Here is a 24,116-nt window from a genome sequence, read left to right as displayed (position 1 = left end):
GTTCCTCATGCTCTGCACGCTGACAGTCACTGAGTCAGTCAGTGGATTTTAATACTAAGCGATAATTATTTTATTTTAATTTTTTTCCTGTGAGTTAGTATCTGGTCGCTGTTATGTCTTTTTGATTTGGTTATTATTTAAAAACTCTTAATGACTGGCAGCCCTGTTTTTTCTGTGTGTGTGTTTCTGCTTTTGTAAAAGTTGTAGGAATTTTCTGGTGTGTTCATGTACAGGTGTAACAGTTTGTTGTCTGGTGATGGTGTGGATTGAAGGTCGTTTTCCTTCTGTCTGTGATCTTTTTGTCTCCTTTCTTCTTTCCCTTTTGCTGTTTTCGCTATTTTCCATCTTTTTCTGTCCCCTCCGGTCAGGTCCAGCAAGATTACATAGATTCCGTGATTCAAAGTAAATAAATAAATAAATGAATCACATTATCAAAAGGAGCCTTACCCATAGGCCTCCCCTTGGCAGAGCAAATTTGTTCAGCACGATACAGCAACCAGATTATCATTTTGTTGCTATGATGCTGGACAGGACAAGTTAAAAAAGAAGAAGAAGAAAAAAAAGGATCTGACAGGAGCAAACTGAAAACCATGGGGTATATATGCACAGGAGGAGTAACACGGAACAGGTGAAGTGAATGAGTAATTAGACCAGGCGAACTAATGAACCAGAAACAGGAATCACAGAAACACAAGAGGGAAAACCAAACATGACAAAACTGAAAACCTAAAGCATGAACATAACAAACTGAACATGATAAAACCCAAGAACTATAAACCAAGAGCAAGACCGAACTTAAACATAACAAAAACCAAAATCCCAAACCATGATCAAACACACACCAAAACCCAGAAACCATGACACATCCAGGTTTCCACTTTGCCACAGACCATTTTAAATGAGCTTTGGTCCAGAGTAGACGGAAGAAGCTGGTTCTGGATCCTGTTTACATCTGGCTTCTTCTCTGCATGATGGAGCTTTAACCTGCATTTGTGGGTTTCAGGGTGATCTGTGTCCACAGACAGTGGTTTCTGGAAGTCTTCCTGAGTCCATGCAGTGGTTTCCAGTAGAGAATCATGTCTGCTTTTAATGCAGAAGATCACCAGCATCCGGCCTTGTCCCATGCACACAGAGATTCCTCCCGATTCTCTGAATCTTTTGATATGTTTTACAGATGTGTTGCAGCCAACAGAGTCACAATGAGATCGTATTTTCCATTACGCTTCTGATATGTTATGTTATACTGGGAATAAAATATATTTTAACGAGATTTGTAAATCATTTCATTCTGTTTTTTTCGCATTACACAGAGTCCCTCCTTTTGAGGTTCATGTCGAAGAAAATAGATGAATATAGAAGGAGAAAAAGCAAGTCCAACCAGTAGGTGGCGATAAAGAACCACTCTGCTCTTTGTCAACTACCGTGTTAATAAAAGAAGAAGAAGACCCACTCGCCCGCTACGGTGTGCGCAGGCGCAGTAGCTGCACACGTGCTCAGACTCCGTCTTCGCACACATACAGCAGCAGCAGAAGTTCGGCGTTTTTTCTGCAGACATCATGAAACCAGGTATCGGCAGATTACTGCTCTTTTTACGGTGTTTTTACTGTATCTGGCTGTGTGTGTGTGTTTTCAGAGGCGCGCGTGGGCCGTCCGTGAAATACTGTTTTAAGAATAGCAGCTGTGTCAAATGTGTGGAGGATGTTAGCACGGTTAGCTAAACACACAAAGCGCGTCAGCTGAGCTGGTATCAATAATTGATCAAAGTATCGATCAGATATGATTTTAGTCTTTGTCTGTTTACGGGTCTTTATATATACACAAAGTCTTGATCTGACGTCAGAACCTCCTGCTAGGATGAAGATCTGATCAGTCCTCGCGCCGCTTAGCACGTGTACATGAGCTGATATCACGCCTGACTGTGTCCATGTGAGCCCTTCCGAACAGTTTTTGACCCTGCGAGTCCGGGGTCTGTCCAGAGGTCCCGGCAGGTCCAGGCTCTGTCCGGAGGGCCCAGCGAGTCCAGGTTCTGTCCGGAGGTCTCGGCAGGTCTGGGTTCTGTCCGTGGACTCGGTGATTCTACCGTCTGAGAGGAAGTGGAGCTGGAGGCTGGTGTTTATTAAGAGGTGTATAATATAAGTTAAAGAAATAGTTTATTATAGAGGTTGATGTATCATTTAACGGCCTGTCATAGGTTAAACCATAAAACATGACAACACTAAATCAGATTCACCATCTTTCGTATCCGCCTGAAATCGGCCCGTCTTTACTGTTGTACCAACAGAAAGAGTTGATGCTACAGATATTAAATGTCAGCTAACCTTTACTTGGGTTTTTCTTTACTTGATTCATGTGGCTTTAGAATAAATGGGGGTATAAAGTTGTTTTAATGTTGTTTTCCGCTTTAATGAGAGTTTGATAGAGATAAAGGCCGGTCCATCATCCGGTGTGGATGTAAACACCAACTATCTTGTCTCAGATTTGATCATATTGCTTCCAGAACCACTTCTCACTCTTTGGTCTTAATTAAATAATAATGACCATGTTTACATGAGTTTTAATTCCCCTTAAATCCAGAATAAAATAAAAATGATCTTGTAAACACCTAATTCCAAATGAAATTGACCATTCCGAATTAAACTTAAATCCAAAGTAAGTGGAGGTCCTCTACCCTTCTCCTCCCCAGCAAACCACAGTGAAGCTGGACGCTGCTGCTTCACAACTAAACTCACCATCAGAGTGAAAATGGCTCTTATTAAGTGGTCTTCCATGTTGTAGAGGAAAGGAAAAGAAGCAGGAACTGGATTTTGTTTTCTTCCAGTAGATGTAAATACGTCACATCCCCCGTCCAATAAGAACTCTTCCCAGCCCCCAGGTCTAAAGCAGAATTAAATCAAGGTCATTAAACGTGCTTTCCATGTAAACCTGAAAGAGAATACTTTAATTCCCACTTATTTAATTTGGAATAATCTGAATTAATAAAAATGTAACATACTTGTTAAATTACTGGAAACAATGTTGGTTTTAGGGCTGTACGTCTGGTCTCACAGCTCGATTAGATTATCTTGTCAGCGACTGCATCATTGATGCATCACTGTGTTTCATCCTGTTTCCTTTATCGCTGCACCTTTCTACTTTCTTCATCAGTGAATACAAGCAGTCAGATAAGCTGAAAGTCCTGATATTAACAAGCATCATAAACGTGTATTTCAGCTTTATTTTTCCATTGTCGGAAATCCAGTAACATCATTTCTATACTGCTATGTTCCGGTGAAGCAGCCCTCTAGCGGCCAGATTTCTTGCAGTAAAGAAGAGTGTCCCTTCAGTCTTTCCGTAGTCAGTTCAGACAGACTATGGAAGTAAAGATGGTTTTCATGATGTCCTTTATAGCCAGAAAAATTCAAATGTAAAACTTTGTTGATGGACAAAGTTGTTTTTAATCCCTTTAGTCTCACGCATGCTGACCGCTAGCTTGCCATGCTATTTTCCATAGACGTTAGCCTTAAGCTAACATCAGGTTTTATACATTTTATATGTAGTCTTGCGTGATTTCACGAAGCTATGAATGTACCCAGTGAGATACTGGTGTATTTTCTGTGTGTTTGCTTAGTTTAACACTTTTCCTAAGAAAGGGTTTCAAAACAGCTAGATCACGCCTCACGCAAGCGACGGCGGAATATTTACACTACAAAGTTTGTTACACTACATTATTATAATTCATCATGTGTTAGGGGATGGGTTGTGTCGTCCCCCCCCCCCCCCCCCCCCCCCGCCCCACACACACACACACACATGACTTAGAGGGTGGCCATGTAGAGGGTTTAGGGCCTTGCTCAAGGGCCCACATTGTTTCCCCACTGTTGCTAGGCAACATCTTTTGCCTCCATTTATCCTTACACTACACTACTTTCCACAACCCCTCTGTGGTACCTCCATGGTCACCCTAGGGGTCATGAGCCTCCTGTTGAAGACCTGTTCTAGATGAAAGCCTCCTTTCGTGCTGCAGTTCTGTTATTCAAAAAGATGTCAAATGGCTGAAGGGTTCCCTGTCTTTCAGGTTTCAGTCCTCGTGGGGACAGAGGAGGATTCAGAGGAGGAAGAGGTGGAGGAGGAAGAGGAGGATTTGGTGACCGTGGACGAGGAGGATTCAGAGGAGGAAGAGGTGAGAGTATTTCTACGCACGCTTAACACCGATAACCTGACCATGTGGTCACGTGACTGTTTCTCCGTATAAAACCGTCCAGTCCTGCTGACTCGCTGTGACTCTGCTGACTCGCTGTGACCCTGCTGACTCGCTGTGACTCTGCTGACTCGCTGTGACCCTGCTGACTCGCTGTGACTCTGCTGACTCGCTGTGACCCTGCTGACTCGCTGTGACTCTGCTGACTCGCTGTGACTCTGCTGACTCGCTGTGACTCTGCTGACTCGCTGTGACCCTGCTGACTCGCTGTGACTCTGCTGACTCGCTGTGACCCTGCTGACTCGCTGTGACCCTGCTGACTCGCTGTGACCCTGCTGACTCGCTGTGACCCTGCTGACTCGCTGTGACTCTTCTTCTTCAGGTGGAGGGTTCAGGTCTCCAGACAGTGGAGGATTTCGAGGACGAGGAGGTGGCAGAGGGACCCCGAGAGGAAGGGGAGGAGGAAGAGGAGGGTTTGGAGGAGGGAGGAAGGTCCTGATTGAGCCACACAGACATGAAGGTTTGTCATCCTCGGGGTGGGATGTTTTCAGGTGTCCATCATGTTTACACCCTGTTGATACGGCTGCTGTGATCAGCTGATGTTTGTTTGTTTTAGGCGTGTTTATCTGCAGAGGGAAGGAGGACGCCCTGGTGACGAAGAACATGGTGGTGGGAGAGTCTGTGTACGGCGAGAAGAGGATCAGCGTAGAGGTGAGGATGAGTTGACGGACTCTCTGGAGGACATGAAGGTTTGTGGTTTCTTACATCTGCTGCTGTGTCCTGTGTGCCAGGAGGGAGAAGCGAAGACTGAATACAGAGCTTGGAATCCGTTCCGGTCCAAGCTGGCAGCGGCCATCTTGGGAGGTGTGGACCAGATCCACATCAAGCCCGGAGCAAAGGTCATGTACTTGGGCGCTGCCTCTGGAACCACTGTGTCCCACGTCTCAGACATCGTTGGACCAGTAAGTACCTCCCAGTGGAAGCTGAAGTTCGTACTTCAGCAGGAAGAAGACACTTCCTTTAACTCTTAAAACCCCAGAGGTCCAGCTCTTCTATCAGCAGCAACTTCTCTGGAGTGGTAGTGTTGAACTCTGTGTGGTAGACTATGATGGTAAAAGGCTTCTACAAGCTAGGTTAGATGAAAATTACCAGGTGGAGCAAAGATAGAAAAACTGATTTGGATTTTACAGGTTAAAACAAAGAGCAGGAGCAGCTTGACTCAGTTCTGGTTCTTGTGATGTTCCTCTGCAGGACGGGCTGGTTTATGCTGTGGAGTTTTCCCATCGATCCGGTCGGGACCTTCTCAACGTGGCCAAGAAGCGGACCAACATCATTCCTATCATCGAAGATGCTCGACACCCTCACAAATACCGGATGCTGGTCGGTAGGTGGCTCCGTCCCACAGCAGGATGAGCAGAACCTCTCATGTCCACCAGATGTTGCTCACTTCCTTCATTTAATGCTGGTTCAGGACTTGCATCCCTGTCCTCTGGTATGCAGGACCAGTCTGCTGGTAAACTGCTTCTGTGATGTTCTGTCGTGTGTTCCTCTGCAGGAATGGTGGACGTTATATTTGCAGATGTTGCTCAGCCTGACCAGACCAGGATTGTCGCTCTGAATGCTCACAACTTCCTGAAGAACGGCGGACACTTTGTCATCTCAATAAAGGTTGGTTGATGAAACTGGAGGTACAGAAACCAGTTTAACTCCAGCCTGTTGATGAACTGGTCCCATCATCACGGTTTCTGTCTTCCAGGCTAACTGTATTGACTCCACGGCAGCTCCAGAGGCCGTGTTTGCTTCAGAGGTGAAGAAGATGAGCTCTGAGAACATGAAGCCACAGGAGCAGCTGACGCTGGAGCCCTATGAGAGGGACCACGCTGTGGTGGTCGGCATCTACAGGTAAACCTTGAACTGCGGGGACTCATGGAAAGCATCACCGGGTTCCCAACTGGGATCCCCAAAGAGAACAGGGGGGTCTGCCGGTTCTTGACCATACAGATGTGGTTGTTAAAATAAAAGCCAACATAAATCCTTAGTTAACATAAAAACAGCTTACTGTTAGGCTACCGGTCAGTCTCCGTCCAGGTCCAGTGGTTTAGGAGGTCATGGAACTGCTGGAGTTATGGTAGAGGAGTAGTTTGTCTTGTTTTCTGCTGCATTTCATGATTGAAACATGTCTGAGAAACACCGCATTGCAGATTATCCCCGGCTATGTGTTGGTGGTTGGTTTTTATTAAGGAAGCCCCAATACCAGTATCAGCTATCGGTCGGACACCGGGTAGGCCTGTCACAAGAACAAATGCTGCTGTGTGGTTCATTTTCTCAGAAATTATTGCGATAAGGGATAACGTTGTCATTTTGAGACCATTTTCAGCTAATATAATGACAATGCCATAAGATCAATGAAGATCAATGAACTTTAATCTCTAAAGAACATTTTACTGTGGAACTGGGAAAAATTTTAAATCAACAATAAAAAGAAGGGACTCTCGATGAATGAAAACCAAACAAAAAGTATGAAGGAAAATAAATCTGTTCTGTAAACAACACCGTCCTTCAGCAATAAACCCACCGTTAAACACGGGGCTGCTGCCACTGGGAACCCGAAGCTCTCCATTAGCCGCTTCGCTCTGGACGTGTATTCCAGCGCGAGATGCCGCTCAATTGCGCGAGTCTTTCATTTTCTAACAAAAACATATCCATAACATTCCTGTTGTTGGTTTGGACCGCTGTGTGTCTTGAAATTCATGATGTCACGTAACCCCCACCTGGTTGAAGCATGCGCAGAAACCGGCACCAGAAAACCATCGAATGAGTGTAGACACGGTGAACCATCACTAAAAAAGGTTCGAACATCCCTCTTGATCGGACTGAAATTTCTCTCCGATCGAGGCTGGTGAGAAACATTTTAATTCAGATGTTTGATCGGATCAAAGTAAACGTAGGTGTTTGCAGCGGCTGGAGGAGGTAGAAACTTCAGGCACTCGGCTTCAAACGATACAGGGAGCTCAAAGCTAAGCTAGCAGACGCTGTAACATTCTGCCCATCCCGAGGGAATACAAGGTCCTCAACCTAGCAGTTCTTTTCCAATCCTCCAATCTACCCAAACTGGACCGGGCTCACCGCAGCGTGACCCTCAAACCAAAGCCACGACTCTGCTTCCACCACGTCCAGAGAAGGGAACGGCTGCTCTGGGAGGCTGGCAGCAGAGGTACGCCGCTGACCAGGGTCATTTATTCAGAGTTTATGAAGACTACTCAACCAGAGGAAGAAATATCAGGGCCCGTCCCTCAATGCCGGACTGCAGTAAAATCGCAGAAGTATTTCAGTAATCCACCCTTTTATCCCCACGAAGCAGGGATGAGCCTCCATGAAACCGACCAGGTCTGAAGCCAGGAACCAAGGTGGATCGGTTTGAGTCCTCTACCATCTGCCGTACTATGTGGACAGCGAAGCCGCACGACTCGAGGACATGACGTCAATGTGACAAACACGCTGATTCCCCATCCACCTTCCTCCAGTTTTTATGCTTTGTAGTCCAGAGTTTTTTGAAGAAGCTCAACTTCTTCATTAGTCCAAAGAAATGTTTTTCTTTTGCTTCGCAGTGAATCCTCAGCCAGCTTCTCTTCTCTGCTTCCGATGTGAACTTCCTGCAACATGCAGTGAGTCTTTATCTGCACATGCGTTGATTTGCTCCAGCTTTGAAGTGTTACTCTCTAGTGCCCCCCACAGCCTGTGGTATGTACTACAGTGGTGTCGTGGGGATGGTGAAGCCTTTCTCTTAGTTTTCACACCCTTTTCACACCTGAACTGGCTTAGGTGCCATGTGGACATAACCTAAGAATCTGATGTCCTTCCTGCACAAGTTGGGATTGAAGCCATCTGTCTTGTACCCCCCAGACTTCATCACCCAGCAGGGCGACTCCCGCGTCTCGCAGTTCGTCTCAGCATGTGGTAGACCCTCCGGACTGTTTACCGGATCAGTTCTAGGGTTAAAAATATAATCGAACCTCAAGATGATTAATGTTTGATATGTGCTGTTATATCGCTGCAAAAGAACCTCATTTTGGGTGGGTGGGTTGTCAGAGGTGAACAGAATCCACCAAAATCAGATCTAACTTTTAGTTTTTCATGCTGAACGCAACACAAAGTGCTTTACTTGATAAACTAAAGAATTCATGCATTTTAAAATCAAACAAGCCTTTACATACATCAAAACACCCCCATCCCATTCTGCACAAACATGACACCCTTTCTGTCTCTAAGCTGAAATGTGGGGATAAAATACTAAAAGTGATAAACGTGGCTTAATGCTGCTGTACTACTTTATCCTATAAACCACTAGGATAAACTACTTGATCCTCCTTATTTCTGAAGATTCTGACGGTTTTCCAGCCTTTCGTGTAGAGGATGCTGCAGGATGAGACCTGTTAAATATCAGCGTACCTGTGGGACGTCGCATCTCGCCCACACTCCTGACCGGTGACGTGTAACGGCATCATTACTGCTCATATCACTACTCTATCGGTGACTTCACTGTTAGTACAAAATGTGGTATTGGTGCATCCCTAGTTTTTATCCAAGGACAGGACTGAATCAGGAATGAATGATGAAAGCATGAAGCCAAGCACGGCCTCAGCCTGGGGGGTGGGGGGTCCACAGCTATGTGGTAGTTGTGAAATAGGGGCCTTCAAGGAAAATAGTTGGGGAGCCACTGTTCTACACCACATCTAAATTAAGTTGGTGTCTCATTGATATTTATGCTGTTTCTGTGGTGTAGTACAGGTCTGATGGAGGAATGGGTCAGTATTTATCTGGACTTGATAGGATTCTGACCCATTTCTCTCCTGCTATATAAACTGATGGAGCACAGAGACGAGGTGCATCTCCTTCATGAAGCAGTCTCTCCACATCGCTGGAACAGAACAAAACGGTCCATGATCTTCTGAGACGAGGCCGAGGCCTAACCAACTTCTCTGTGTGCTGCACCTCCACAGCCAGAACGACATCGATGCGAGATCCTTCTGCTTTCCACGCAGACGAAACCAAAAACATTTCATATGCTATGTTTGTCAGACAGTTGGGGACCAGGATGGTCCACTAGACTCAGTATGATCCAGGACCCGGTTCAGTTGAGGGCCAGGATGGTCTGCTGGACTTTCCCTCCCACAGTCTCACTCAGAGCCAGGCAGCCATGAAGAAGCTCTGCTAACACTAACAGCTGGAACATGCTCAGTCCTGATTGGTCAATAGGCTCTGATCTGGCCCGCCCCCTAATTTCCATAATAGGGCAGAAATGCATAAAGAAACGTAAAAAGAGAAATGAATGTGCTTAGAAAGGAAAATAACACATAATAAATAGGCACAAAAATAAAGGAGGGAAGAAGAAAAAAATGACCAAATATTTAAGTTTAACTGAAAATGACACGGAAAAGAAAACTAATATAAATGTTAAAGTTCATTTAAAGCGGCTGGAAATGACAGTATACAGTTGTCATGTTTTACAGGTTTCTTAATGGAAAAACTATTTTTTACACTTTGTTGTATAATTTATTGAGCTGTTTTTATATTTCTGCAATTTTTATTTAGGCAGTTTTAGTCCTCCATATTACCCAGCCGTAACGGTCTCTTCTCTTCTGTCCTCAGACCTCCACCCAAACAGAAGAAATGAGAAGGTGAACCGGAGCGGTGTGGACCTCACCGACGTCCTGACATCATGTTCACTTTTCTTTTTCATAGTTAAATAAGCAGCCATGAATCCCTGGAGAGTGGGTGATGATGGGAGGACATCAGGACAGATCAGACTGGGACATGGTGACTTCACGTGTAAAGACTTATCCAGATGTTCAACATGTGTCCTGTAAACATGAATTTGCTCAGTTCTGACAGATGTTAAACACAATTTATCCAAAATATGTTTATTATAAGTAGAAAAGGGCTTTTTGTTCCAGTTTTCACTCCTGGTTGTTTTCATAATGAATATGTGTGAAGATTGTGAGTCTGTTTTGTTTGTGGTGTGTACTGTCCACGTGTTGGCAGGTAAACACTGAAGTGTACATTCACGTTTTCCACACCAGTTTCTCAGGATGAAGACAACTTATTGAACCAGTTAAACTTTAAAACCTGTTTTAATAAAAAAAAAAAAAAATCTTGTTGGGTTATTTTATGCTGACACAGACATCTATGATACTCTATCGGTTTCGGTCCAGTTGTCGGATCAAATATGACCTTTTCTGGTGGGTTTTTTCTGGGTTTAACAGCTTAGTGTCTTCATTTAACGAGTTCGGAGGGAAAACGAGGTTAACTAATTCGGGTTATCTAACTGGCGCCAAACTGCTGCTCCTTCCAGAAGTCTGCACCCCATGTCGCCTGTTCGCTGGAAAGGCTGTTTATGGCAGTAAAACCGGAGCAGGTCGTGATTTCAGATGGTAACCGGGGAAAGTTTGTGACCGTCCACACTGGATTTGTTTTGGCAGCCATTTTGTGGGAAATTTGTCTGGAGCGCGCGGGATCATACTTGGCTGCTGTCGGGAGTGCGCTCTCAATGCAGCCCCTCTCCTTTGACCGATATTAACATCAGAGGGGCTGGCCAGAAAAGCGCTAGCTGTTACTGTGCCTGATTAAAAATTACTTATTTTCTTTTTACGCTGCTTGCTAGCTTCGCTCCACCAGCCGGCCGTTGCCGCCAAGCAGCCCGCAGTGTGCACTGTCTTCCAAGTCCAATGGCAGTGTTTTATTAGACGGCTAGCATGCTAGCTGTTAGCTAGCAAATGTTAGCTTTTTTTAACCTTTAATTAGGGAGCAGACGGATCACCGATTAGTTTGTCCTACACTGTTTTTACTAAGTGATCAGCTGTACACTCGCGGAGAAGTGTCGTGGAAGTAAATGAAGTGTGCTGGAGGAGTGAGCTGTCGGTGGTTGGAGCGGCGGGCTGCCCACCTCTAGGCAGGGCTAGCCGTGCGGCGCCGGCAGTCAGTCCCCATCGATAGCCCGCTTTCTGGAGCACCTGAGACAACAGCGTAATTTATCGGAAACTAACGTAACCGGGATTGTATCTGGAAGAAAAGGTTTTCCATTATTGGATTTTGTACTGTGGAAGACAAACCCGTAGGAAGAGGCTCGGTTCGTGTGGACGAAGGAAGATTGGGGTTCCGAACATGGCTGCTCCACGGAACTTGATTCGACACATCGCCTGAGGTAAGAAACCGCCGGTCAGCGTTTGTCTCGGATGGACGGTGTGGTTGTGTTAACGGGGTGTGCTGGAGGCTGGCGGCGGTGCTTTCTGTTCTGCCAGCCGGCCTCGTGTCGCCTGCTGCTGGCTGTCATATGGCTAATGGGGCGAGCTTCTCAGAGGCAGCGGGTGAACCGGTTAAAAGTGGGCTGAACACGTTCATGATGGGCTCGTTGACGCATTTTGGATGATTTTATCGTCTGATCCACCAGCAGCTACTGTCTCCCCACTTGACATCGCTGCTGAGCGAGTTGTCAGCCCAACATCTGGCCAGCCGACCCGGGCTTGGTCTGTCCGCCAGATGTTTGCCATAATCAGGCTGATGCTTGGTTCGGATCCAGGCATGTTCCGATACCGGTTCTGTTGCCAGCTGCCTGTAGCTGAAGCTCGGCAGCCACTGGGCTTGGTCGGGATGCCGGCGGTGCAGAGGGCAGGAAGGTGAATGAATGTGGTTGTGATGGTGACATCCTGAATTGTGGACGATGTGCTCTGTTGTATTTTCTGGATGCTGAAAGCCTTGGAGGTTAAAACAGCCGGCAAGTAGCATGTCATCACTGTGGCGGCTAGCAGTAGCCGCTAGCTTAGCTGCTGCATCAGCCCCAGCCCCAACCCTGCCCTGGAGAACAGCGACAGGACTGCTGTCTGCACCGTGTCTCTGCACCGTGTCTCTGCACCGTGGCGGCTCCCCGTCACGGTGCTGATGCTCATTTGGATCAGTCACTGCATCCAGCAATGCTGCATATTATTAAACATTTAAACATGGTCACCCGACTTTCACACTTGTACTGATTTTATTTGGGAGTTTTAAAATGGGCGATGGCAGATTCTTTGGATAGTTTTTCACCCAGACTTTAACCATGTCAGGATTTGTCTGCAGGACCATGAAGGATGTGCTTCCTCAGCATGTCAAATTATAGATTAACCAGACCTGCAATCATTAGAATAAAAAATATCATTAGAATACTGACCTGCTAATAGCTGGGATACCCCCCTCAAAAGTAAGGTAGAAAAGGAATGAATACATAAACCAAAACAACAAATTTCGACCCCACATTCCTTGTTCAGGTAACAACTTTAACTCTTAAAACTCAAAGCCATTTATAGCTGTTCCTGGTCTGCCTGTTTTTCATACTTTAAGAGCAGCTGAAGCTTTGAATCCCAGTATAAACCAGTCTGTAGCAGCTTTGAATCCCAGTATAAACCAGTCTGTAGCAGCTTTGAATCCCAGTATAAACCAGTCTGTAGCAGCTTTTAATCCCAGTATAAACCAGTCTGTAGCAGCTTTTAATCCCAGTATAAACCAGTGTGTAGCACCTTTTAATCCCAGTATAAACCAGTGTGTAGCAGCTTTTAATCCCAGTATAAACCAGTCTGTAACAGCTTTTAATCCCAGTATAAACCAGTCTGTAACAGCCTTTAATCCCAGTATAAACCAGTCTGTAGCAGCTTTTAATCCCAGTATAAACCAGTGTGTAGCAGCTTTTAATCCCAGTATAAACCAGTATGTAGACCTTTTAATCCCAGTATAAACCAGTCTGTAACAGCTTTTAATCCCAGTATAAACCAGTGTGTAACAGCTTTTAATCCCAGTATAAACCAGTGTGTAGCAGCTTTTAATCCCAGTATAAACCAGTGTGTAGCAGCTTTTAATCCCAGTATAAACCAGTGTGTAGCAGCTTTTAATCCCAGTATAAACCAGTGTGTAGCAGCTTTTAATCCCAGTATAAACCAGTCTGTAGCAGTTTTTAATCCCAGTATAAACCAGTGTGTAACAGCTTTTAATCCCAGTATAAACCAGTGTGTAGCAGCTTTTAATCCCAGTATAAACCAGTGTGTAGCAGCTTTTAATCCCAGTATAAACCAGTCTGTAGCAGCTTTTAATCCCAGTATAAACCAGTCTGTAGCAGCTTTTAATCCCAGTATAAACCAGTCTGTAGCAGTTTTTAATCCCAGTATAAACCAGTCTGTAGCAGCTTTTAATCCCAGTATAAACCAGTCTGTAGCAGCTTTTAATCCCAGTATAAACCAGTGTGTAGCAGCTTTTAATCCCAGTATAAACCAGTGTGTAGCAGCTTTTAATCCCAGTATAAACCAGTCTGTAGCAGTTTTTAATCCCAGTATAATCCAGTGTGTAACAGCTTTTAATCCCAGTATAAACCAGTCTGTAGCAGCTTTTAATCCCAGTATAAACCAGTCTGTAGCAGCTTTTAATCCCAGTATAAACCAGTCTGTAGCAGCTTTTAATCCCAGTATAAACCAGTCTGTAGCAGCTTTTAATCCCAGTATAAACCAGTCTGTAGCAGCTTTTAATCCCAGTATAAACCAGTCTGTAGCAGCTTTTAATCCCAGTATAAACCAGTGTGTAGCAGCTTTTAATCCCAGTATAAACCAGTGTGTAGCAGCTTTTAATCCCAGTATAAACCAGTGTGTAGCAGCTTTTAATCCCAGTATAAACCAGTGTGTAACAGCTTTTAATCCCAGTATAAACCAGTGTGTAACAACTTTTAATCCCAGTATAAACCAGCCTGTAGCAGCTTTTAATCCCAGTATAAACCAGTCTGTAGCAGCTTTTAATCCCAGTATAAACCAGTGTGTAACAGCTTTTAATCCCAGTATAAACCAGTCTGTAACAGCTTTTAATCCCAGTATAAACCAGTGTGTAACAACTTTTAATCCCAGTATAAACCAGTCTGTAGCAGCTTTTAATCCCAGTATAAACCAGTGTGTAGCAGCTTTTAATCCCAGTATAAACCAGTGTGTAGCAGCTTTTAATCCCAGTATAAACCAGCCTGCAGTCTGATGCCGTGTAATGTGGTTATGATCAGATGAAACCTTAAACATGATGTCCACCCTGCTCTCTGAAAATGATCAGTTACACAGCCTCAGTAATTGTTTCAATAAATAATAGTTCCTATGAGCAGTTTACAGAACATGTAGACAAAGACGTGATCAACAGGTGTTGATGTGTTTTGGAGGAGGAGCCAGACGGGCCGAGGAGGTCATGACTTGGACAGAGAAGCAGAGGATCTGTCTGAAAACAGGATCAGAGCCGGGCTTACCGTCTCATCCTGTAGAGCCGTCTGCATGTCACAGCGAACACGGCAACATCACGGAGAGGCTTTCCCGCCAGATGTTCCCTTCACCTCAGCGTGCCAGCTTTGAAGCTCAGCTCCAGAACGGTACCTCAACTGCAGAGCTCTGATTGGTCAGATACTCATCACCTGTGTGCAGCGGCACCCTGCCTTGCAGGAGTTTGCTCCTCCTCTTCCTCAGCTGGCTGAGATGAGCTCTGGAGCTCCCAGCTGTTGTAAACACTCCTGTTCAGAGATGCTGCTGCAGACTCACCCAGAACATAAACACTGAAGCTGTCAGTCATTCCTGCTGCTGATGATGGGAGGCATTTCAGATGGCAACATAAGCTTGCACACATTCTCCTCCACTAATAAACAGTCTGAATAAAGCTTTCACTTACTTCCTTCCAACTACAAACATCTGTTGTGTCCAAGTGACCTGCCTCAGAGTTCGGAGGTTTTACTCACCTAAACCTGGGCTTAAGCTGGGCTGCAGAGTGCAGGGTTCTGTTTGTGATGGTACCTGAATATTCTGAAGAAACCCACAGTCATCTACAGCTCCAGCTCTAAAAAGTTAGGGTGTTGTATGTAAGAATGTAAATAAAACCAGAAAACAATCATTTATAATTCTCATCATCTCATCTTTACCAGCAGCAGATCACCAACACATCACATGATGAAACGGAGACGTTTCACCATATGATGAAAATATGAGCTGATAGTGAATCTGATGGAAAAAGTTGGAACAGGAGCAACAAAAGGCTGGAAAAGTACCTGGTACAAACCAGAAACACCTGGAGGAGCATTTAACAACTAACCAGGTTACCTGGCAACAAGTCAGTAACATGACTGGGTAGGGCTGCTTGATTATGGGAAAAGTGTGACATTTGAAGTGTTTACTGTGGTAATGCAGACTAGTTTCTTTCCACCAGGTCCCCATATCTATTGTTTGTCTCAGACCAGCAGCTATGTTCCTCCCGGTGTGATCTGGAAAAAAATAGTCTGGAGACATTTCGTCAGCGTCAATAAAATGTAGCTCGACATTAATATACGGCTCTGGTGCGGCTTGACCACAGGTCCGTAGCGGTGGCGACATATCTTTTACAACACCCTCACCACACCCATCATACAGGGCAGAAAGAGACAATCCACTAACATGGTGGTGAGATGGCAGTGATGCCGTTTGTCCAAAGTGTTGATGAGTTTCTTAAATCCCGGATTGTTCACTGTGTTAACTGAGAAAAAGTTCTGTTTGTTTATAATGTTTCAAACAGCACAAGAGGAAATTGCGAAGGACAAAAATAATCAGACCATTTAATTTTTATGATCGTTGGAAACCCAGATCGTAATTGCGATTAAAATTCGATTAATCGCCCAGCCCTATGACTGGGTATAAAAGGAGCATTTCAGAGAGGCAGAGTCTCTCAGATGGAAAGATGGACAGAGCTTCACCAATCTGAGACAAACTGGATCTAAAACTGTGGAACAATTTCAGAAAAAATGTTCCTCAAACTTTGAAGATCCACCATCTACAGTGTAGAATATCATCAGAAGATTCAGAGAATCAGGAGGAATCTCTGTATGCATGGGACAAGGCTGGATGCTGGTGATCTTCTGCATTAAAAGCAGACATGATTCTCTACTGGAAACCACTGCATGGACCCAGGAAAACTTCCAGAAACCACTGTCTGTGAACACAGTTCACCCTGAAACCCACAAATGCAGGTTAAAGCTCCATCATGCAGAGAAGAAGCCAGATGTGAACAGGATCCAGAACCAGCTTCTTCCATCTTCTCTGGACCAAAGCTCATTTAAAAAGCACTCTCCTACACACATGCACACTCCTACACACACGCACGCTCCTACACACACGCACGCTCCTACACATATGCACGCTCCTACACACACGCACGCTCCTACACACATGCACAGTCCTACACACATGCACTCTCCTACACACATGCACGCTCCTACACACATGCACTCTCCTACACACATGCACGCTCCTACACACATGCACACTCCTATACACATGCACAGTCCTACACACATTCACAGTCCTACACACATGCATGCTCCTACACACATGCACACTCCTACACACATGCACACTCCTACACACATTCACAGTCCTACACACATGCACACTCCTACACACATGCACACTCCTACACACATGCACGCTCCTACCCACATGCACACTCCTACCCACATGCACACTCCTACACACATGCATGTTCCTACCCACATGCACACTCCTACACACATGCACACTCCTACACACATGCATGCTCCTACCCACATGCACACTTCTACCCACATGCACACTCCTACACACATGCACGCTCCTACCCACATGCACAGTCCTACACACATGCATGCTCCTACCCACATGTACACTCCTACACACATGCATGCTCCTACCCACATGCACACTCCTACCCACATGCACACTCCTACACACATGCATGTTCCTACCCACATGCACACTCCTACCCACATGCACAGTCCTACACACATGCATGCTAAACTTCACTTGACAGAGCAACAGTGACAATGCCTGCGAATAAATAGGAGATGTGTAAAATATAGAAAATAAAGAGTAGAAAAGAGTATTGGAGGACTCATCACGCAGCCCCTCAAAAAACCTTCTTTGTTGTAGGTCTCATCCCAGGTCTTTTTGAGACGAGTCATGTATGTTTTATTTTGATTAAACTTTTCAAGTTCAATTTATTCAATGTTTTCATTGTACATACAGTCTGTATTTAAATACACACACACACACACACACACACACACACACACACACACACACACACATAGTCATTAAGATCTCGCGTACCTTGGCTCCAAAAGTTTTCTCTAACTGGAGCTCTTTAAATTTTAGTTAAAACCCCTGCTGTACATTTTCCAGGTGATAAAGGTGTGAGTCCAGCAGTGTCACTTGTCCATGGCGTATTAATAAGGAGTTTTTAAAAGTGACTTTTTACTGCATGAAAATTCCCTCTGAGACGGACAGAGTCTTCGTCCACATCTCTGGCCCTGATGTTTAGTGTAGGGACGTTTCAGCTACTTTCACCGTTAATGGCAGCATTAAAAAGCCACAATTACTCATAAGCATCCTCAATATCCTGACTCCGTGTGTGAACCATGTGATCAGATCAGGAAGGTAAACAACCCGCGTGTTACTGCTTCTGTGTTTTCATGGGAAAGTCCAGCAGAGGAAGAGTTCTTTCCTCCAAGCTAACGGATTAAGTCCTCCTGCTGGGATGAAACATGAGGCAGGTGTGATGGTGGCCTCATCCATCTGCTATGTTTCCCCCCTGCAGGAGAACCACAGTTTGGTAGCACAAAGTAAAGGAAATGTTCAGTAACTGGTTAAATCGACTCTGTGAGGTCCAGGCTTTTTACTGGCCAGTGTAGAAGATTATTAATAATAGTACATTTCAAGAAACCCATGGTCACTTTACAATTCATATCATGTCACTAGAAGCACTTAGAGAGCACAGACCCCCACCAAGTCGTGGGGTCAGTGAGGAAAACCCCAACAACCCACCCAGTTACCAATGCCATCCCAACACCCTCATTCAAGCCAATATCACCGTTTCCCTCATCAGGACTGAGGCCACTTCTTATGTAGAAACCTTCACCCTGGAAACCTCCATGAGACACCACGATGGAGCAAATGGCTCTAAAAGTCTTTTATTTAATATTTATTGAAGAAATTAGCATTTTCTCTTATTTATCTAAAATTTCTTTAAAATCTGTCCATAACTTACAGGGCTCCAGACCAAAGTTTTTTTACCAGGAGCACAGCGGCTCCTAACTTAAACTTTTAGAAGCGCAAGCAGAAAATTTAGGGGCGCACACTGAAATCACCTTGCAAAGCAAATATTCACATTTCCTCTCATTTTCACTGTATTAGTGATAAAAACTTGAACAAGAAATTCAGAAATTACAGTGTTTACATTCACTTTTTATTGTGCAGCAGTTCTTACTGGCTGCATACAAAACAAACAGACAGAACTTGTCAAATTTGATTTTCACTTTGTAGTCGAAGCAGAACGACAGCTTTGTCCCCATCCTCCCCCACAGGACATGGTACGACTGGTCCATGTAGTTCCTGGTAATAAACAGCCACTGTTCCCACTCCTCAGTAAGAACAGCAGCCATTGGCTGTCCTACAGGTCGTTAATTAGCGTCATCAGCCTGGTACATATAGTTGTAATGGATGCTGCCATAAAGAGGGATGTTGTAGGAAAGACAAAAATTAATAAAAAGACAACCTAAAAATGTTTAGAACAGCAAAATAAATAAATAAAATAAAATAATTCTGTCAATAGTTTCTTTATTTTTTAGTTATTTTTTTAGTGTATTTGTTTTTTAATTAGGAGTCTGGAGCATGTTTAAATATTTCCTCCACACTCTTCATTAACAGACGTTACTGTGACGGTAAACCAGCAGGATCCTCCAGCAGCAGCCTTTACGTTTCATTTCCAGCCTGGTCATGAAACAGAGGTGAACATCGTCTGAATGCAGCTGCTGCTGCTGCGAGAAGACCAAGCCTCGTATGAGAGGGTCTGACCAGCACCGCTCCTCGTTGGGAAGATAAACTCCCTTCATTCACCGCCGTCTCCAAAAGTCTCCAATAACCAGAAAAACTCGCTAGAGGGTCTGAAAACTCGCTAAATACAACCACAAAGTCGCTACGCTGAGGAATAATAAATTCCCCCAAGACCCGCCTCTTTCCACACATTAGCCAATCACAGTGCTCGTTTGTTCCCGCTCACACGCATTGGCTGTCGTCTTCTTCGTTGGTGTTCGTCTCCTTTTCTCGTATTGAAGTTTGAGTCGACAAACCAGCAGCTAATTTGTTATTACTGTGAACTACTGAGCTGAAGAGGGAGCAGAAGGTTGTTAGAGACTAAATAAATTCAGTTATAACTCCTACAAGAAAAAGACCGGTAGATGTATCATCACCGTTGTAGAGCAGATGAAGAATTCACTCGCTCGGTCTCACATTTAAGTCGCAGTCTGGAGCCCTGGCTTTTTGTGAGTTACTCAATCGAGCTTTATTTGTGTAGCGCCAATTCACAACATCATCATCTCAGGGCTTTACACACAAATCCGTTCCAGCCAATTCGTAATCAGTAACAGCCTAGACAAGGAAAACCAACAGACTGCTTTGAATCTTGACTTTGATCCCATCCCCCATCCTGAGCTGCATGAAGCGACAGTAGGAAGGAAAAACCTCCAGCAGAACCAGGACCAGGACCCGGCTCAGGGAGGACCGGTTGGGGTGGAGAGGACAGCAAAGAGAGACCAACAGACTTTTATCCAGGAAGACCTGCTGAGAGGAGAAACATTTCTACATGGAAGATGAGGAGCAGAGAGATGAAGACAGTTCTGAGAGTTAGCAGAGCGCTACATTGTTGACGGGTGGACGGAGAAACGGGTGGAGGCAATAAAGCAGTCTGCAACACTAAAAACGGGAGGAAAACAAGTTCAAAATCAGCAGAAACACAGTCAGACAGACGAGGTGAAGAAGGTCAAAGCTTCAGGTGAGTTTCTACGTGAGATTTAAAGGCAGGGAGGGAGGGAGTTCCAGAGCAGCTAAAAGCCCTGGTCGCCATGGTAACAAGGCCAAGGGAGGGGACAGTGAGATGGAGAGGGGAAGAGGATATGAGGGCGATGTGGACCAGAGTGGACGGGTACGGTGGAGCGGGTTGATGGATGGATTGTGAAGATGATTGGTGAACTTCTGGGGGGCCACACAAGCTGCTGTAGGACAGGGATGATGTGGGAAGAGGAGGGTAGTCCAGGTGGGAGGGGACCAGGCCGTGGACCAGGATGGCGAGGGAGGGAAGTGTGCAGTCCCAGGTATGTTACTGATGAAACAGCAGGTTCTTTATTTCCTCTGTTCCAGGATTCTTTATGTCAGACAGCAGCTGGAATCAGAGCTAAAAGAAAACCTACAGGTTTCTAAAGAAACCTTCTAAAGCATGTTCATAATGTAGTTTCCAGAAAGAAGCCTCCGGGGTCCACGTAAAGGTCCTGTAGCCTCCATCTGGTTTCTCTGACTTAATATGAAGGGTTTATTTATTCTGCACACAGCAGAGCAGATTTACATGGAATTTACTTTGTTTGCTTCAGAAATACAAAAAACCATAAGAAGGGTTCACGTGGTTTTACACTTTTATAGAGAGAATAATCCTGATGTTTCTGAGCGTAATGGTACCAGGGACTTCTGGAACAGCGACGTCTCGTTCACCGTGGATCACCTACACTGAACTCCGAAGCTTTAAATATTCTTGATCGTTCAGGAGCCCTGGAAATGGAACGGGAATTATTTCTCTGGTAGAGTTTATTTATTAGCAGGTGTTTGCTGTGCGATGGGGGTGTAGGTGTAGGCCACATGAACCACACCATCCACCTGCTGTTTTTATTCCTGACAGACGGGAAATACTGGTTCAGGACTGAATCTGGACCTCACACTCCCAACATAAATCCATGCTACCCCCTGCTCCAGCTACGACTCCTTGTCACCTAACGTTGGGCATCGAGCAGTGATTGGAACCAGGACTGATTTCTAATTTCGATCTCCGGTTCACCGACCGGAAGACGAAGCCCCCAAACACCAACAAAGAAGAATCCGCTGGAACTGTTGGCATTACCGCCCAGTGATTGGCTAGACTTGTGATTGGCATGAATGACAGCCAATCATCACAGACGCTTTCAGGCCGCAAAGAAAAGAAGTGGATGCGTTTTGGCTAGACAAGCAGGGAGCGCTTGTTGTGTATCTCCAGGTGTCCTGGGATGAAAATGCCACATAACACAGTGGGGACACTTTTCTGTTTCGGCCCCGAATGTGAGGAAAACAAACGCACCCAACAACACTGGGTTCACAAAAAGGTCACATGGCTGTCGGCCCGCAAGTTTGATTTTATATATGAGGTTTGCAGAAGGACTATACTGGAAAAATAACTTGGAAGAATTTTGTGGCAAACTTTTTGACATTTTTTAACACTGGATCCTTCTCTGGAAAAGTAATACAACTAGTCATGGGATAGATGATAATGTGACGTCCTTACCATGAAACAAGTAGGAAGTCCCGTTAGCTTTGCTGCTAGCTGTAGTGTTTCTTTTACTAACTGTGTTCTGGTGTTTAGGAGTACTGTAAAATACATTATGTGGCTTGATTGCGGAGAATCTAAGGTATAGCATGGTGATGTTGACAAAAGTGTTGTTTATTGAAGAAAATGGTGACAGGGTTGCAGGTGGGAAAGACAAAGTTAAAACGTCAATTTTTTTTACTCTGACTCTTAAAAGAATCAGAATCGAGAATTGTTAGGAACCAGAATCGAAATTCCGAATCGGAGTCGTTCAAATTGAAACAATGCCCATCCCAAGTGTCACCCCCTCACCAATGACAGGAGGAACATGATTCCTGCAGGTCTAAACATTTTCTCCTCCGTGTGCAGGTGTCGCACATTTTGAGGAAAATAATTCACCATCTACGTGTGAAAAACTGGAGACGATCCTTTTAAAAGGAAATACTTTACAGAAAAGTCTAAATAAAGATGATTTTGTTTTCTATTAAATCAGAAATGAATCCTTGGAATAATTTGGATGAGTTTAGTCTCCATCCAGGTTGTTTAGATCAGGAGTTTCCAAACTTTTCTATTTCAGGGTCCCTCTGCAAGCCCAACAAAACTACCATGAAATAAGTAAAGAAAGATCAGCTTTTGGATATTTTCAATATTGTTTGTTTATTAATAATATAAGGAATAAAGAAAATGACTTTGTATGCATTATTATAGAAACGGTACATAATTAAAAATAGTAAATGAATAGATTGATGTGTGTCTGCGGTGGAGGCGTCCTACCTGCACACATCCGTCAAGTTTTTACAGACAAAAACTGAAGAGTCAACCACATGATGCTTTTATTTTGTAGGATTATTTTCATGCTTCATTATATCTTTCCTGTGGGTTATTAAATTATTCAGGGTCCAGGTGGATTCGTGTTTATAAAGAGGACTTGAGAAGATTTTTTTTTTTTTTAACTTGTCCTGTCCAGCATCATAGCAGCAAAATGATAATCTGGTTGCTGTATTGTGCTGAACAAATTTGCTCTGCCAAGGGGAGGCCTACCAACACCAGACAACAAACTGTTACACCTGTACATGAACACACCAGAAAATTTCCTACAACCTTTACAAAAACAAAAACAGAAACACACACACAGAAAAAACAGAGCTGCTAGTCATTAAGAGTTTTTAAATAATAACCAAATCAAAAAGACATAACAGCGACCAGATACTAACTCACAGGAAAAAAAAAAAAATGTAATAATTATCTCTTAGTATTAAAACCCACTAGACAACTCAGTGACTGTCAGCATGCAGAGCATGAGGAAGAGGAGTGATCAGTGATGAAGAGTGGTGAGTGAGATCGTGCAAATGCGACCTCGCCTCTATGGAGATCAGAGGCAGACCAGGGCAGCCCAGAGACCCGGGCCCTCAGCAGCAGCCCCGGAGCACCAACCCAAGCTACCCCACCACGAAGACGACTCCAGCCCCACCCGAAGGGCGGCAGAGGAGAGCCCCAGCAAGAGCCTCCCATGGTCTTGGGGCACAGGTCCCAGTGGGCCAAGATCAGCAGCCACCGGCCCCACCAGGGACCTGCCACCCAGGGCAGCCCGAGCAAATGGCCCAGGGCCCCAGGAGCCCAGAAGCGCCCCACCCCCAAAGGCAGAAGGCCCGCACCATGACTAGGAGGACCAGGCCCCCCCCCCCAGACAAACACCTGGCGTAGGCCAGCACACACCCTGATGTTCCAGCCGCACACCCCAGGAACCAGGGCGCCATCGACCCCCACCCTCCACCTACTCCAATCTCCACCCCTTATAGCCTCCCACTCACACCCTCCCCTGTGCCGTACCCACAAACACTCAGAGTCACGTCACACACACCATGCCCCGTGGGGGACACCTCAGGCAGACCAGAGCCCCAAGCCCCCCCCCCCCCCCATCACCCACAGAGCCAGCAGCCCACCAGCGCGGCCACCCAGGGACCCGGCCCGGGGCAACCACCTCCCCCCAATCGCCCCTGGCCACACTCAGGGGGAACAGGGTGTGAGAGGTCCCCAATACCCTCTCCCTCCCTGCTCCTGACTGTTTATGTAGTGTGTGTTGTTTGCAATTAAAATTGAGGGGCAGTGACCGCAGTGAGCCAGGAGCAAGGCCACCTAAGTGGCCCTGCCCGACATGCATCACATGACACGCCCCCCAGGTGTTGTTTGTGTGTTGTGTTGGTGTTTTGATGTCTAAATGTTATTTAACGAGAGGCGAGTCGCCACAGGACCGTCTCCATCTCCTGCAGCTCCTTGTCCACCTGGTTAATAGCAGTGATGGTTCCCTCTGCACCTGCAGAACTTCATCTGAGGACACGGCTGCAGCGATGGTGGGTGGAGTCTCTGGCCTCACCCTCTCCACCCACAGCTGCAGCACCGCCCACCCAGCCGGAGCACCCAGGAACTATAAAGACATATTATTTAACAGTAAATAAACTGCTACCAATCTCAGATGTATCTGTGCGTGTTAATTTTATACATTAAAACAAAAGACTACATT

At 45.2% G+C, this 24,116-nt stretch overlaps 2 protein-coding genes and 1 long non-coding RNA gene across 5 annotated transcripts in view; 2 read left to right on the top strand and 1 right to left on the bottom strand.

Moving 5' to 3' along the window:
• The first annotated feature begins 1,441 nt into the window (after positions 1-1,441).
• Positions 1,442-10,175, top strand: fbl (fibrillarin). Of its 2 annotated transcripts, none has more exons than XM_041988190.1 (9): positions 1,442-1,566; positions 4,055-4,099; positions 4,560-4,697; positions 4,794-4,888; positions 4,969-5,139; positions 5,429-5,561; positions 5,733-5,845; positions 5,934-6,079; positions 9,827-10,175. In XM_041988190.1, the coding sequence occupies exons 1-9, from the start codon at positions 1,557-1,559 to the stop codon at positions 9,849-9,851; spliced, it is 876 nt and encodes a 291-aa protein (XP_041844124.1). In that variant the 5' UTR covers positions 1,442-1,556; the 3' UTR covers positions 9,852-10,175. The 2 variants fall into 2 exon arrangements, with proteins under 2 accessions (XP_041844124.1, XP_041844123.1); XM_041988189.1 differs by having other exon boundaries at positions 4,055-4,159.
• Positions 9,268-19,767, bottom strand: LOC121641859. The gene is made up of 3 exons (XR_006010808.1): positions 19,753-19,767; positions 16,115-16,120; positions 9,268-9,353 (listed from the first exon to the last, which is right to left on the bottom strand). It is a non-coding gene; the product is annotated as an uncharacterized LOC121641859 (long non-coding RNA).
• dyrk1b (dual-specificity tyrosine-(Y)-phosphorylation regulated kinase 1B) overlaps positions 10,482-24,116 on the top strand; it is a 79,742-nt gene continuing 66,107 nt past the window's right edge. The window contains exons 1-2 of one of the 2 annotated variants that reach the window (XM_041988156.1): positions 10,482-10,608; positions 11,293-11,378. The gene's annotated coding sequence lies outside the window, so the exon portion shown is untranslated. Of the gene's footprint in view, positions 10,609-10,675; positions 11,379-24,116 lie in introns of those variants that run through there. The other variant, XM_041988155.1, reaches the window with a different exon arrangement.

Source organism: Melanotaenia boesemani, chromosome 6 (genome assembly GCF_017639745.1).
Source record: "Melanotaenia boesemani isolate fMelBoe1 chromosome 6, fMelBoe1.pri, whole genome shotgun sequence".
Classification (NCBI taxonomy): domain Eukaryota; kingdom Metazoa; phylum Chordata; class Actinopteri; order Atheriniformes; family Melanotaeniidae; genus Melanotaenia; species Melanotaenia boesemani.
This window is presented reverse-complemented; position numbering and strand designations above follow the sequence as displayed.

What these genes read in the sequence shown, in the direction of transcription:
- fbl (XM_041988189.1), top strand. An exon ending in AGGATTCAGAGGAGGAAGAG is followed by an intron (nt 4,160 to 4,559) that starts GTGAGAGTATTT and finishes CTTCTTCTTCAG; the next exon opens with GTGGAGGGTTCAGGTCTCCA. An exon ending in TCTCAGACATCGTTGGACCA is followed by an intron (nt 5,140 to 5,428) that starts GTAAGTACCTCC and finishes GTTCCTCTGCAG; the next exon opens with GACGGGCTGGTTTATGCTGT.